The sequence below is a fragment of the Dendrobates tinctorius genome, unplaced genomic scaffold, assembly GCF_039654945.1.
Source record: "Dendrobates tinctorius isolate UK_male_01 unplaced genomic scaffold, ASM3965494v1 ptg000093l, whole genome shotgun sequence".
Lineage (NCBI taxonomy): Eukaryota > Metazoa > Chordata > Amphibia > Anura > Dendrobatidae > Dendrobates > Dendrobates tinctorius.
The window spans coordinates 3,614,760-3,629,545 of record NW_027361761.1 but is presented as its reverse complement, the minus strand read 5'-3'; the positions used below and the strand labels follow the sequence as shown (position 1 = coordinate 3,629,545).

Here is a 14,786-nt window from a genome sequence, read left to right as displayed (position 1 = left end):
GCTTTATTTTGAATGGGCGAATGGGGGTCGATTTGAACTTTTATATTTTTTTAAAAACAAACGAGGTCACATTAAATGCCACTGTTAGATTAACAGAGGCATTAAACAGGTTAACAGCCGCGGGTGGAACGCAATTCCACCTGTGGCTGTTAGGGGTACATGTCAGCTGTTCAAAACAGCTGACATGTCCCAGGAAAGATGTGGGCTCAGCGCCGAAGCCCACATAAAAGGGAAAGACACAACCTGCGTAGTACATGTATGGCGCATGTCGTGAAGGGGTTGGAGGCAAAGCTTTAATCAGTGAAAACCCCCTTTACTGGGCCAAAAAACAGCGCCATCTTTGGTTGATCCTGGCGATTTCGGATAGGAAAAAAAAACACGGCCAAAATAGCTGAATGGCTGTCCATATAGTAGAAAGACCAAGAGAAACCCATCCACTCCAACAATGCAGCTCATCGAGGAAAGTCCCCCAAAAAAAAAAAAAAAAAGAGAAGAGGTGGGGGATCGTACTGATCAAACATCATCATGCAGCAAGGCTTGCATTTTTATTACACAGTTTATAGTCGGGATATTTTAATATATACAGTGAGGCAAAAAAGTATTTAGTCAGTCAGCAATAGTGCAAGTTCCACCACTTAAAAAGATGAGAGGCGTCTGTAATTTACATCATAGGTAGACCTCAACTATGGGAGACAAACTGAGAAAAAAAAATCCAGAAAATCACATTGTCTGTTTTTTTTTCATTTTATTTGCATATTATGGTGGAAAATAAGTATTTGGTCAGAAACAAAATTTCATCTCAATACTTTGTGATATATCCTTTGTTGGCAATGACAGAGGTCAAACGTTTTCTGTAAGTCTTCACAAGGTTGCCACACACTGTTGTTGGTATGTTGGCCCATTCCTCCATGCAGATCTCCTCTAGAGCAGTGATGTTTTTGGCTTTTCGCTTGGCAACACGGACTTTCAACTCCCTCCAAAGGTTTTCTATAGGGTTGAGATCTGGAGAGTGGCTAGGCCACTCCAGGACCTTGAAATGCTTCTTACGAAGCCACTCCTTCGTTGCCCTGGCGGTGTGCTTTGGATCATTGTCATGTTGAAAGACCCAGCCACGTTTCATCTTCAATGCCCTTGCTGATGGAAGGAGGTTTGCACTCAAAATCTCACGATACATGGCCCCATTCATTCTTTCATGTACCCGGATCAGTCGTCCTGGCCCCTTTGCAGAGAAACATCCCCAAAGCATGATGTTTCCACCACCATGCTTTACAGTAGGTATGGTGTTTGATGGATGCAACTCAGTATTCTTTTTCCTCCAAACACGACAAGTTGTGTTTCTACCAAACAGTTCCAGTTTGGTTTCATCAGACCATAGGACATTCTCCCAAAACTCCTCTGGATCATCCAAATGCTCTCTAGCAAACTTCAGACGGGCCCGGACATGTACAAGCTTAAGCAGTGGGACACGTCTGGCACTGCAGGATCTGAGTCCATGGTGGCGTAGTGTGTTACTTATGGTAGGCCTTGTTACATTGGTCCCAGCTCTCTGCAGTTCATTCACTAGGTCCCCCCGCGTGGTTCTGGGATTTTTGCTCACCGTTCTTGTGATCATTCTGACCCCACGGGGTGGGATTTTGCGTGGAGCACCAGATCAAGGGAGATTATCAGTGGTCTTGTATGTCTTCCATTTACTAATTATTGCTCCCACAGTTGATTTCTTCACTCCAAGCTGGTTGGCTATTGCAGATTCAGTCTTCCCAGCCTGGTGCAGGGCTACAATTTTGTTTCTGGTGTCCTTTGACAGCTCTTTGGTCTTCACCATAGTGGAGTTTGGAGTCAGACTGTTTGAGGGTGTGCACAGGTGTCTTTTTATACTGATAACAAGTTTAAACAGGTGCCATTACTACAGGTAATGAGTGGAGGAAAGAGGAGACTCTTAAAGAAGAAGTTACAGGTCTGTGAGAGCCAGAAATCTTGATTGCTTGTTTCGGACCAAATACTTATTTTCCACCATAATATGCAAATAAAATGAAAAAAAAACAGACAATGTGATTTTCTGGATTTTTTTTTCTCAGTTTGTCTCCCATAGTTGAGGTCTACCTATGATGTAAATTACAGATGCCTCTCATCTTTTTAAGTGGTGGAACTTGCACTATTGCTGACTGACTAAATACTTTTTTGCCCCACTGTATATATACTGCAGGGCACAGGTGCCTGACCTCTCCCGGCACCTGCGCACTGCAGGACTCTTCTCTGCCCTCAACAGGGCAGAGCAGTGCGCCTGCGCCACGACAGGACGGGAAGAAGAGGAGGGCATCGTAAGGCCTTCAGGGGGTCAAAATCGAATGTTTCAGTTTGTTGTTCCCTGTTATCGGCCATTCAAGCTGATGATAGCATTCTTCAATGTGATGAGTGCCCCCATGACAACTCCTCCGTGTCACATACACAGCTGTGGCTCCTGCCCTGGCGCAGCTTGTGTAGTGCGCTACGAGCACCTCCGGGTTACCAAACTTCTCCTATAATGTGCTATTATTATTACCCCAGTATCAGATCCCATCTCGTTACCGTTCGATGGTCTTGTGGATCCTCCTCCACTGCGGGTAGTACGCCTCCGGCTCAAAGCCGCCTCCCCTGGCCCTCGCCTGCTGGGCCACGTTCAGAGAGCGGGTGTCTATGATGTATCCTCGCTTTCCGGGTCGTAACGTGGCGTTGATGAGCTTCTCGTCCTCCTTACAGCGTCGGCCATTGGTGCTGGTGAGCGGCTGACTGCTGCGCATCATCACCTGCAACACAGGACATCGACTGGGACACTACTCCAATCACATCCAAAGCTGCATTAATGCACCCGTCTCCATATATTAACACCCAAGTGCTGCGTATGGATGGTGAAGTGTGCACATACTAAGTACAGCAGTCACCGAAGAGCAACTGCTGCGATCAGAGCCAGGAGCAGTCTCTAAAGGTGATCCTCTTAGATGCCGCTGGTAAATGGGACACGGGCATTTAAAAGGAATCTGCCATCGGTTTTTTGCCACCTAATGTGAGAGCAGCATAATGGAAAAACATACACCTTGATTCCAGCGATGTATCACTTACTATGCTGCTTGCTGTAGTTTTGATACAATCAGTGTATTATCATCAAGAGATTATCACTGCAGGACTAGATGTCTCCTGCCTCATTGTCCAACCACGCCCCCAGCACTGATTGGCAGCTCTCTGTATACACTAGGCTTGTAGCTGCCAATCAGTGCTGTGGGCGGGGTGATACACAGCTCTGCATTTGAGCACTGCTAGATCTGCAGCAGATAAGCAGGGATTTCATCAAAACTACATCAATCAGCCAAATAAGTGATACATCGCTCTCAGATCACATAGCAAAAACCTGCGGACGGATTCTGTTTAAGAATTTAAGGGGGGGGGGGCAGTCGCTTCCAAAAGCTGTCACCCCACATCCCCCCTTTGCAAAAGGTTCTCATGGCAGCCAGGGCACCTACAAACTTAAAGAAAAAAAAAAGTTATGGCTCTCAAAATACAATAAAGAAAAAAAATAAATAAAGTCACCCGATCACTTTTACTGCACAATGAAAGTCGCAAAACCTAAACCCAAAGGAACTCCTTTGTTCGACATTTGATCCCTCTTGAAAATTTCGTCCCGTCTTTCAGAGGAAAACGCAAAAGTCAAAATTTGCCACAGCGGGAAGGGGTTAACGGTGCTGCATTATTCTCTATGTATAACTCCTGCTATAACAGCAGAGGGGTGTGAAGTGCAGCTCTGGATGTGACTAGAGTATAGAAGCAGAGGGGTGTGAAATGCAGCTCTGGATGTGACTAGAGTATAGAAGCAGAGGGGTGTGAAATGCAGCTCTGGATGTGACTAGAGTATAAGCATCATTCAGCCTGTTTTTTTAGAGATCTCTGTTCCCAGAACAGCAGAGGGGCGTGGGAGCAGATGGCTGTGGCCCCAAAATTTACCAGGAAAGGATACAATTTTGCAATAAATTGGTAAAAAAAAAAAAAAAAAAAAAAAGGGAAAACTCAATCCACCTAGAAAACAGGGGGGGGGGGGGTCACATATATACCGACACGTGCCGGTATATAGATTTAAAGATTAGCGTTACAGCACCTATCCTGAAATGCTCCGTGCTGAAGGGGACCCTGCTCCTTCCACTATGTAACTTTCATCCTGACGCACTGATGAGGCGACTCGTGCTCCTGGGTCTCCTCACTGGACGGCACAAGTACAAGAGGTCACTGATTGACAGGTGCTTGATGCATGGCAGCAACTTGAAAATATCTGCTCATAATGTCAGAAAGCAGGCACATTATATATACAGGAGCCCACCACAGAGAGAGACCCCCTGTGTCCCTCATAACTGATAGTGACCACACCAGCAGAATAGTGAGTGCAGCTCTGGAGTATAATACAGGATGTAACTCAGGATCAGTAATGTAATGTATGTACACAGTGACTGCACCAGCAGAATAGTGAGTGCAGCTCTGGAGTGTAATACAGGATGTAACTCAGGATCAGTAATGTAATGTATCCCACCATTACAGACAATGAAAAGTTGTTAATGGCTAATAAATTGCTCAGTAGCACAGATGAACCATCAGAGCACGCTAACCTACATGAGTTGATAATTTTACATAGTTATCTAATCTATTCTAGAGCTTTTGTTAAAGTAGTTTTTGAAACGTCAGAATATAATGCTCGGCATTTGCTTACAACTTGCAGGACATATTGCTTTTGTTCTTCATCTTTTGTCAGAAGGCCGTTAAAGTCGGTTACTTCCTACCTCTTTTAATTTTTCTTTCCTAACTTTTGGCTTTACAACCCTAGTGTGCGCTGATGGTTCATCTGTGCTACTGAGCAATTTATTAGCCATTAACAACTTTTCATTGTCTGTAATGGTGGGATCAAAAAACGATAATCCCACCAACTCTGCATTCAAATACCACAAATGGTTCGAAAATTTGCTCAGGGCTATTTCTGCAATGTTGTTGTCACATTCTTTATAGTCTAACAGACTATGCAAAATACCTAAATCTTAAAATACCTCAGTTTGGATTTTTTTCAAACTTTGAGCGACGAGCGGCACGGGTTAACGTCGTTTGATCGAGCTCAAATTTTGGCTCTCTCAATATCTGGAAAGGGGAATCGTTTTGTGGGGTCCAGACGGACAAAATTCCGACATCGATTTTTTGCGGTCACCCTAATGTACACAGTGACTGCACCAGCAGAATAGTGAGTGCAGCTCTGAGGTATAATACAGGATGGAACTCAGGATCAGTAATGTAATGTATGTACACAGTGACTGCACCAGCAGAATAGTGAGTGCAGCTCTGAAGGATAATACAGAATGTAACTCAGGATCAGTAATGTAATGTATGTACACAGTGACTGCACCAGCAGAATAGTGAGTGCAGCTCTGGAGTATAATACAGGATGTAACTCAGGATCAGTAATGTAATGTATGTACACAGTGACTGCACCAGCAGAAGAGTGAGTGCAGCTCTGGAGTATAATACAGGAGGTAACTCAGGATCAGTAATGTAATGTATGTACACAGTGACTGCACCAGCAGAATAGTGAGTGCAGCTCTGGAGTATAATACAGGATGTAACTCAGGATCAGTAATGTAATGTATGTACACAGTGACTGCACCAGCAGAATAGTGAGTGCAGCTCTGAGATATAATACAGGATGTAACTCAGGATCAGTAATGTATGTACACAGTGACTGCACCAGCAGAATAGTGAGTGCAGCTCTGGAGTATAATACAGGATGTAACTCAGGATCAGTAATGTATGTACACAGTGACTGCACCAGCAGAATAGTGAGTGCAGCTCTGGGGTATAATACAGAATGTAACTCAGTATCAGTAATGTAATGTATGTACACAGTGACTGCACCAGCAGAATAGTGAGTGCAGCTCTGGAGTATAATACAGGATGTAACTCAGGATCAGTAATGTAATGTATGTACACAGTGACTGCACCAGCAGAATAGTGAGTGCAGCTCTGGGGTATAATACAGGATGTAACTCAGGATCAGTAATGTAATGTATGTACACAGTGACTGCACCAGCAGAAGAGTGAGTGCAGCTCTGGAGTATAATACAGGAGGTAACTCAGGATCAGTAATGTAATGTATGTACACAGTGACTGCACCAGCAGAAGAGTGAGTGCAGCTCTGGAGTATAATACAGGATGTAACTCAGGATCAGTAATGTAATGTATGTACACAGTGACTGCACCAGCAGAAGAGTGAGTGCAGCTCTGGAGTATAATACAGGATGTAACTCAGGATCAGTAATGTAATGTATGTACACAGTGACTGCACCAGCAGCATACTGAGTGCAGCTCTGGACACACCCTGGAAGAGGAGGAGCGTCTGGGCTGAGCTCTGCAGGCTAGGCTTTTGCTAAGCTCCTGGGAAGGGAGGTTTTTCCTGCAAGGACTTTCCATCTGCCCCCTTCCCAGGAAAGAGGACTCTCCCTGGGACTGAGCGCCGGGGCTGTGCCCCTGGCTCCCACCCTCCGGCAAGCCAGCTGGGGGTGGGGGGCCTCATCCACCACCAGGAGGCCCAAGGCACAGTCAGCCAGTCCCAGGGATGGGGAAAAAGCGGACCCCAGGGGGCCGCAAGGCTCCAGGGTCTGGGACCCCTGAAGTGAAGGCTGTGGCGGGCCCTTCCCCCGGAGGTGCAGCAGCCGGCAGAGGTGAGGCGGGGCCCCCCCTTAACATCTGGGGCTCCAAGGTTGCGGGAGAGCCAGCTACCACCTACGCCTCCCGCATTCATGCCCACCTCTCCGAGTACGAGGAGGCCGGCAAGCAGCTCAGGAGACTCCGGGGGGAGTTGGAGGGAGCCCGGGTCATCAGTAAAAACAGGCTCCCTGCCTCAAAGAGAGCGGAGGTCACCGCCACGGTCAAGCGGCTGAAAGGGGAGATTCGGGCCCTGGAGGACAGGCGAAGTTCCATCATGGCCGGCAGCGGCCCCTTCCAGGAAAAGCTGCAGAACGAGGACCGGTTCAGGGCCATGGCCGGTGGGTCTCCTGGGGGGTCAGGAGTCCCCATCCAGGTGGAGGAAAGCGAGGAGGAGGAAGAGCAAGATGGCGCCCACACCACACCCGGGCCGCCTCCACCTGAAGACCTGGCGGACACCAGCGAGAGCCAGGTAACATGCAGCGAGATAGCCCCTGAGCAGGTGGCCCTCCCGCTGGACTCCAGTAACGCGGAGGAAAGCGGGAGCGAGGGGGAGGATGGAGGGAGCGGGAGTAGTTCTGAGGGGGGCTGCCTCATCCTTAAACAAGTACGGCAGACTGAATCCCCAGCACGGTTTGGCAAGCTGTTGTTTGGGTATGAGGTCTGCCCGGAGGATGAGGCAACCGGGAAGAGGAGAAACAGGAGGCGCAGGCGTAAGGCCTCTGAAGGCGTGGAGGAACAACTGGTTTTTGCTCCTCTTCCCGGGGCCCCTCTGTCCCGCTGTGTGGAACCCGCTACCCACCCCGGCTCGGGCCCTGTGGTGGGTCCGCAGCAAGGGAGCGGGGAGAGAGATGACTGTTGTGACCTGACTGTCGCATCTGGTGACAGTTCAGACCAGGGCAGCGACATGGAGGTCGGTGCTGGTTGTGGTGTTGGTGGTGGTGTCCAGGCTCAGCCCTCGGTGGCAGGGGGGGCTGGCCTGGCACCAGGCAAAGTTGGTAAAGCCAGGGCCGCACCTCCGGCGGCGAGTGCTGGGGCTTCTGGACCCCCCACGTATGGATCCGCTAAGTCTGGATCGCTAGTGGGGGTCCAGAAGCCTAGGAAGGGCGAACAGAACATCAAGCAGCAGCTGAGGCGGTGCAAAGTGCTGGTCGCTCCCATGTCGGCGCCTGTGGTGAGAGCGGGGTCTCCGGCACGTCGACCCAAAAAGGGGTCCGTGCAGGGGGCTCCGCCGCCGCTGGGCGATGAGGGGGAGTGGCCGGCCTTGCCCGTCTCAAGTGGTGGGCATAGGGTGGCGGCGGTGGTCCGTGAGGGGGGCGTGGCCTCCCCGAGTGTTGCCCGGCCTGCAAAGGCTGCGGCGTGCGGGGGGGGGCATGTCCTCCTCGGCCGTCGTCCCACCCGCTGCGTCTGCGTCGCCCGGGGGGGGCGTGGCCTCGCAAGGGGTCGCTGCTCTGCCCGTGGTGGCTGTGACTGGCGGGGGGGCGTGGCCTCAGCGGTCGCGGCTCCGCCCGCTGTGCTCGCGTCACCCGGGGGGGCCGTGGCCTCGCAGGGGGCCGCGGCTCTGCCTGGGGTGGCTGCGACCGGCGGGGGGGGCGTGGCCGCTGCGGGCCCGCTGCCCTCTGTCCCACCCACCCTTCTAAGTAATGCTGTGCTGCCCCCAAAAGCTGGCAGAGAGTTGTCGGGGTCCCCGGCCCACCTACCTTCATCTGGGGGTGCGGGGACTCTGGCGCTCCCTGGCAAGCCGGCGGCGGGGGTGAAGAAAAGTGCAGGGCAGGGAGCGGTGCCAGTGGCCGTCCCTGCCCAGAGCAAGGAAACCTTAGAAAAAGGAAAAAAAATGGAGCTGAAACCAGGAGCTGCTGTTGCTCCTAGGCCCAGCCAGGGCAGAGTGCATGATGTCATCTGCACTGAGGCATTTAAAGGGGCAGCAGCGCTCCTGGACAGGAGCTGGAGTAGCTCCCAGCAAGAGAGCTCAGGGCCCCCAGCAGGCAAAGAGAGGAACTGCACTGGTTCGGGAAATGTAAATAATGTAAATAATGTTGCTATGTTCACCAATTGTGCGAGTGAGAGTGAGTACGAAAGTGGAGTGGACATATTTGAGGAGATGTTTGCTGAAGTGAATGGTGATATGAGTGACATGGATGAAGGAGTGAGTGCTACTGTGAATGTGGGTGAGTGTGCTGGAGTGAATGCTGGGGTGAATGCAAATAATAAAAGAGTGAATGGGAGAGTGAGTGGGAGGACGAATGAGGGTGCTGGCACAAGTGGTGGTAGTGGTGGGAGGGCTGGCCCGTCTGCCCCCCTGGCCGCAAGACCCCAACATAGTTATGCGGGGGCCGCGGCTGGGGGTCGGGGTGGTCCTCGGGGTGGTCCTGGGGGGGTCTCCGCGCCTCCGGGCTCCAGGGACGGCGCTTTGCACCACCGTTTCCTGGAGGCCCTCAAAAAAGGAGAAAGGTCGATAGTGGTAGAGGGGAGGACAGTGGACTTGTCTTTCTGGATAGAGAGACACGGCCTTGCTGCCTTCCAAAACCAAAGGGAGGGAGGGACTGTTTGGTCTCTCCCCACAGCCGGGCAGGGGCCGCAAAGGAGGAATGTGGTCCGTCTTAGGTGGGGGGGCAGTGAAGCTTGTCCACCTAGGAGCAAGGTGGTGGAGCTCCTCCTTAAGATGGGCTTCGGGGCGAATGACATCTTTGCCCTGATACATCCTTCGGCGTCCCGCTTCTTCGACGTCAGCTTTGTGCGGCCAGAGGGGCTTGAGCTCTTCTGGTCTAACTATGAGCTGGTGCGGGAAGAGCCCGGATGGCGAGACTTCGTTGCGCAAGCGGTGTCTCGCCAAAATTCCGTCAACCGAGTGACCGTGGTCACTTGTAACGAGTCACTTGCCGGCGTGGACATTATGACGTGGCTTTCCCGTTACGGGGAAGTCACCGAGGTCCCCAAAAAGAACAGGGACGAATTCGGCATCTGGTCGGGGGGCTGGACCTTCATGGTTAAACTGAAGGTTTCCGGCGGCACGGTCACCCACATCCCTTCCTCGGCGTTCCTGGGAAGGGACAGGATCCTGGTCTTCTACCAGGGGCAACCGAAGGTCTGCCACAAGTGCGGCGACCCCACTCACTTCAGCGCTAGCTGCAAGGTACAGAAATGTGCCTTGTGTGGTGGGGTAGGTCATCTGGCCGCCTCGTGTAAGGACATTCGGTGTCACTTGTGTGGTGACCTAGGTCACACTCTCAGCCGCTGCCCTCGCTCCTTTTCTAATGCCGCTGCAGGCCCGGCGGGAGGAGTCCGTGAGGGAGAAACCTCTGGCGGCGCTCCTGCAGCTGTGGCAGGTGGTGGCGGAGGGGAAGGGGCTGAGGGACCGGTGAGGAAGGGCAATGCCAAGGTGAGGGGCCCCGCGTATGTGCGAAGGCAAGAAAAACGCCATGGGGGTGGGGGGCAGGTGAAGTCTCGGGCAACCGGGTCGATGCCTGCTCCTCCCTCCAGGCCCGTGGCAAAAGCCTCTGAGGTCCTGAGGGAGAGTGTGGTGAGAGAGGAGATCAGGAGGATGGAGAGGGAGGATAAAGCGGCTGACTCGGACGGGTCCTCACAGTATGAAAGTGTTGATAAGGAGGTCCAGGAGCAGCCTACAGCAGCGGGTGGCAAAAGTAAACGTGCCAATCGTAACAAATCGGGGGGGAAGAAGGCTGGCAAGCCTTCAAAATCTCCCCCGCCCACCAGGGTGCGCACGGAAGGGCCCGCTGACCCCCCTCTGATTGATCTCTCCAACCGGTTCAGCGTCCTCGGAGGCTCGGATGATGGGCCGCAAGACGAGGATGCTGGGCCGGGGGTACCACCGGAGGGTCCTTTGGGGGATGGTGGAGTCCGTCCCTCAGGGGGCAGTGTTCCTCCTGGGGGGGGGACAGACCTGGAACCCGGGGGCGAGGACACCGGGGGGGGGTGGGATGGACACAACGGGAGCTTCCCTGAAAAGGAAGGTGTCCGACCCCTCCCCAGGTGGAGGTGATAGCAGTGGTAAGAAGTTGGCCATCCAACTTGATCACCCATGATGGCGGAACTCGCCCCGTTGACGCTGGCATCTATTAATGTTGCCAGCATAAAGTCAGATGCGGCTCGCTTCACGGCCTTTGATTTTTTTCTCCCGGATTGAGGCAGAAATTTTATTCTTGCAAGAGACCAGACTAACAGACATGGGGGCCATCTATAAAGCACGGAGGGAGTGGAGGTGCGGGCCCTCATACTGGTCTCTTGCGGCCGAGCCGTATAGCGGGGTGGCAGTCCTTTTTAAGACTGCAGCTGTTGAATGCCGACGGGTTACTGAGTTGGAAATGGGGAGGTGCCTGATCCTAGATGTCTTCATGAGGGGACAAGAGCTCCGGCTCATCAACATCTACGGCCCGCAGTCCAAGTGGGACCGCAAATGTCTCTTCCTGAGGATCAAGCCCTTTCTTTTTACGAGCCGGCAGGTGGTCTTCGGTGGGGACTTCAACACCATTACGAGGTCCCGTGACCGGGGGGGTCCTGGAGATCGCCTGGCTTATGATAGCGTCGCGTTGAATAGCATAGCCAGCGAAGCTCGCCTGGTGGATGTCCACATCCGGCACACCCCAGGTCACGGAGGTTTCACCTACCATAGGGGTAGCTGTAGGTCTAGAATAGACAGGTTTTTTTTGAAGGAGGACGCCATCTTTTCTGCTGTGTCCGCCGTTGAGGTGGAGTTCTCCGATCACTGTCTAATTTTCTTTTCTCTGAATGTTGCAGAGACTCATCGGATGGGAAGAGGGCTGTGGAAGCTCAATTCGTCCCTGCTGGAAGAAGCGGAGGTGAGACAATCCTTCGAGGACTTTCTTCAGAGCCAGGTACCGCTGTTGGATCTCTGTAGTAGTAAGTCAGAGTGGTGAGAGATCTTCAAAAAGCGGGTGGCGGGGTTCTTCCGTCAGCTCTCGAGCCTCAGGAGTCTGAACAGGCACCGCTTGTACCAGGCCCTGGGGAGGAAACTCGAGCAGCTTGTCTCGACTGGAGGTGACCGTGAGGAAATCTCCAGAGTGAAATCTTTGCTCAAGAGGTGTCAGTATGATAGACACACATCTTTAGTTTTTGAGAGGGACTTCGGGAAGTACCGCTCACCCAACCCTTACAGAAACTGTAAGATGTCAGTGAATTGTAAGATGGTGACAGGACTGATCGACAGTACGGGGTCCCTGAACAGATCCAAATCAGGGATCCTGGAGGTGGTCAGATCCTTCTACTCACACCTCTTGGAAAAGAAGGATCTGGATCGGGACAGGATGTCGGCTTTCCTGGCTGAAACCGTCCCTGAGCCAGGGGGTGATCCCTCTCTTGGTGTTTTGGCAGAGGAAATCAGGGAAGAGGAAGTGAGACTGGCCATTGATGGGCTTCGGCCCAAGAAATCGCCAGGTCCGGATGGCTTAACATCCGAGTTCTATAAGACTTTTAGGGACTCCTTGGTCCCCCTCTTGACAGGGGTATTTAATGAGTGTCTCTCCTCGGGCACTCTTCCCGACTCAATGAGGAAGTCAGCCCTCATTATTCTATCAAAGGGTAAGGATCCGTCCCGTATCGAGAATTGGCGTCCCATAGCGCTTCTCGATACGGACCGGAAGGTTCTGGCCAAGGTGCTGTTTAATCGGCTGGTGAAGTTTGCACCCCGGCTCCTTTCAGGGGCCCAGCATTGCTCTGTTCCGGGCCGCAGTACTTTTAGTGCTGTGCTCGGTGTCCGAGAGGCAGTGGAGCAGGGTAGGGCAGGTCACTGGAGGGGGTACTTGCTGTCATTAGATCAAGCGAAAGCCTTTGACCGGGTCAACCACGAGTACCTCTGGTCCGTCCTTTTGAGGTATGGTCTGCCTGGGAGGTTTGTAAAATGGTTAGAGATCTTGTACCAAGGGGCTGAGACTTTTCCGCTGGTGAACGGTTGGTCAGGTCGCCCTTTTGAGGTGGGTTCTGGGGTCCGTCAGGGCTGTCCGCTGAGCCCGCTTTTATACGTGTTCGCGATCGATCCCTTCCTAAGGAGGGTAGATCGTGGACCGTTGGCGGGAGTCGGGATGGACCAGGCGGGCTCTGGGTCCTCTCTGAGGGTGGTGGCGTATGCCGATGATGTTTCCCTTTTCGTGTCCTCGAGAAGGGAGGCGGATTGGGTCATGTCGGAGGTAGTGCGCTACTCGGAGGCATCCGGGTCCATGATCAACCGGGATAAGTGTGAAAGTCTCTGGCTGGGAGGGGGAGATCCCAGGTTTGATCTCCCGGACACCCTTCCAGGGCCCCAGGCCACCGCCAAAATTCTAGGCATCGAATTTGGCCCCGGGGATTACCCCCAGCAAAATTGGGAGGGCAGACTTAAGATCGCTGCCCAAAAGGTGGACCAATGGAAGGGTTGGTCTTTAACCCTGAGGGAAAGGGTTGCCCTGGCTAAAGGCTTTCTGCTACCTTTATTAATATACCTGGGCAGTGTGTGCATCTTGCCGGAACCTCTCTGGACACGGGTCTATAGCCTGTTCTTCCAATTGTTATGGGGGAATAGGCTTAACCTAATCAAGAGGGAGGTTACATACCGTACGAGGAGACTAGGCGGGTTGGGTATGGTCAACCCGGTGGTGTTTCTAGTAAACACCTTTCTTAAGACTAACATCTCCAACCTCTGGCTAGAGAGGGCTCCTCCGTGGGTAGTCTCCTGCAAGGGTTGGCTTTGGCCTTTCTTCCAGGAATGGGAGACAGGAGGGCAGGTGAAGGACCTACGCACACCTCATGGGCATCTCCCGGCTTACGCTACCCCGGTTCTGAAGGTGATCCGCCGGTGGGGTCTGGGAATGTGGGAAATCAGGACCATGTCGAGGCAATGCCTTGACAGGAGGGTCCTGTTGACCCACTTCCAGAAGCCCCTGGCCCTTAAGGATTGCCCAGGCCGGGATCTGGAGGTCAGGCTGGGGCTTTTAAATTCTAAGCGGATCCCCATGAAGTTTTGGGACTTGACCTGGCGTTGCTTCCACGGGAGGCTGTATGTAAAGGATAACCTGAAGTGCAGGAAATCCGATGATCGGGGTTGTCCCCGTGAGGAGTGTGGCGACGTGCTGGAAAGCATGGAGCACTTCCTGCTTCAGTGTCCCTTTAATGCAGAGGTGTACAACAGGGTGGGTGCTTCCATACGTTGGCCGCGGCTGGCGTCCCTCTCCTACGCTGAGTGGGTTTATGGAGCGTTCAGATCCCTGGGTGGCCGGGACCCGTGCACTTTATTTCTAGTCAGTGTAGTGGTTAGGTTCTACACTTGGAATGCACGGTGCCTAGTTTCGACGCGGAAAAAAACCCTCCCAAGGGATGAGGTGGTAGGAAACATCTTGGGTGACCTGGTGAAGGTCCGTTCTTTGGAGTTCGAAAGGTTGGGTGTGAGGAAGGCCTCTTGGCTTTGGAGAGGCCTCTCCTTTTAAAAACGCACTCAAGGGAGAGCTAGCTCCGTGTGAATGAGGGTAGGGATAGCATAAGTTTCACTGGGTGTGCTAGGGACAGAAGTAGGGGCAGATAGGGACAGGGAGGGACAGGCACTGAGGGACAGATAGAAAGTTAGTTATATTAAGTTAGGTGGAGTAGGGACAGGAAGGGACAGATAGGGACAGTTTCTTTAGGGACAGAAGCAGGGACAGTCTTAGTTGTTGAGGGACAGGGTGAATGAGTTAGTGAGGGACGGGGCCTCGAGAACTCCTTTTCCTGGTGGTGGGCTAAAGCATGCCACTCTAGACTTTTGTTTTGGAAACATAGAGCATTAATGGATATTGGGCTTGCAGGCACTGATCTTGGGTCTGCAAAGGAAAGTGTGTGGTGGCAAGCCAAAACAAATATGGTAATAATGTTATGTGGTGTATATGTAGATATATATTGTATATTTGTATTTTTGTGTATTATACATACTTTCTTTTGTTTTAGTTAGGAGTGCATGGGAGGGTGTAGTGAGGTTGGGAGGGGGGTGAATGGGGGGTGAGAATGGGAAAAGAGGACCTTTATCTGAAGGGAAAGTGGATGGACAAATCGTGGAAAGGAAAAGAAGAATGGACCACGTGGTAAATAGCATAGGTTTTGGGTGG

The 14,786-nt window shown here is 52.2% G+C and overlaps 1 protein-coding gene across 2 annotated transcripts in view; it reads right to left on the bottom strand.

Moving 5' to 3' along the window:
• MTMR9 (myotubularin related protein 9) overlaps nt 1-14,786 on the bottom strand; it is a 42,655-nt gene that overhangs the window by 16,301 nt on the left and 11,568 nt on the right. For both annotated transcript variants that reach the window (XM_073586375.1, XM_073586376.1), the window contains one exon: nt 2,566-2,783. In XM_073586375.1, coding sequence (XP_073442476.1) covers nt 2,566-2,783 — 218 coding nt within the window. The remainder of the gene's footprint in view (nt 1-2,565; nt 2,784-14,786) is intronic.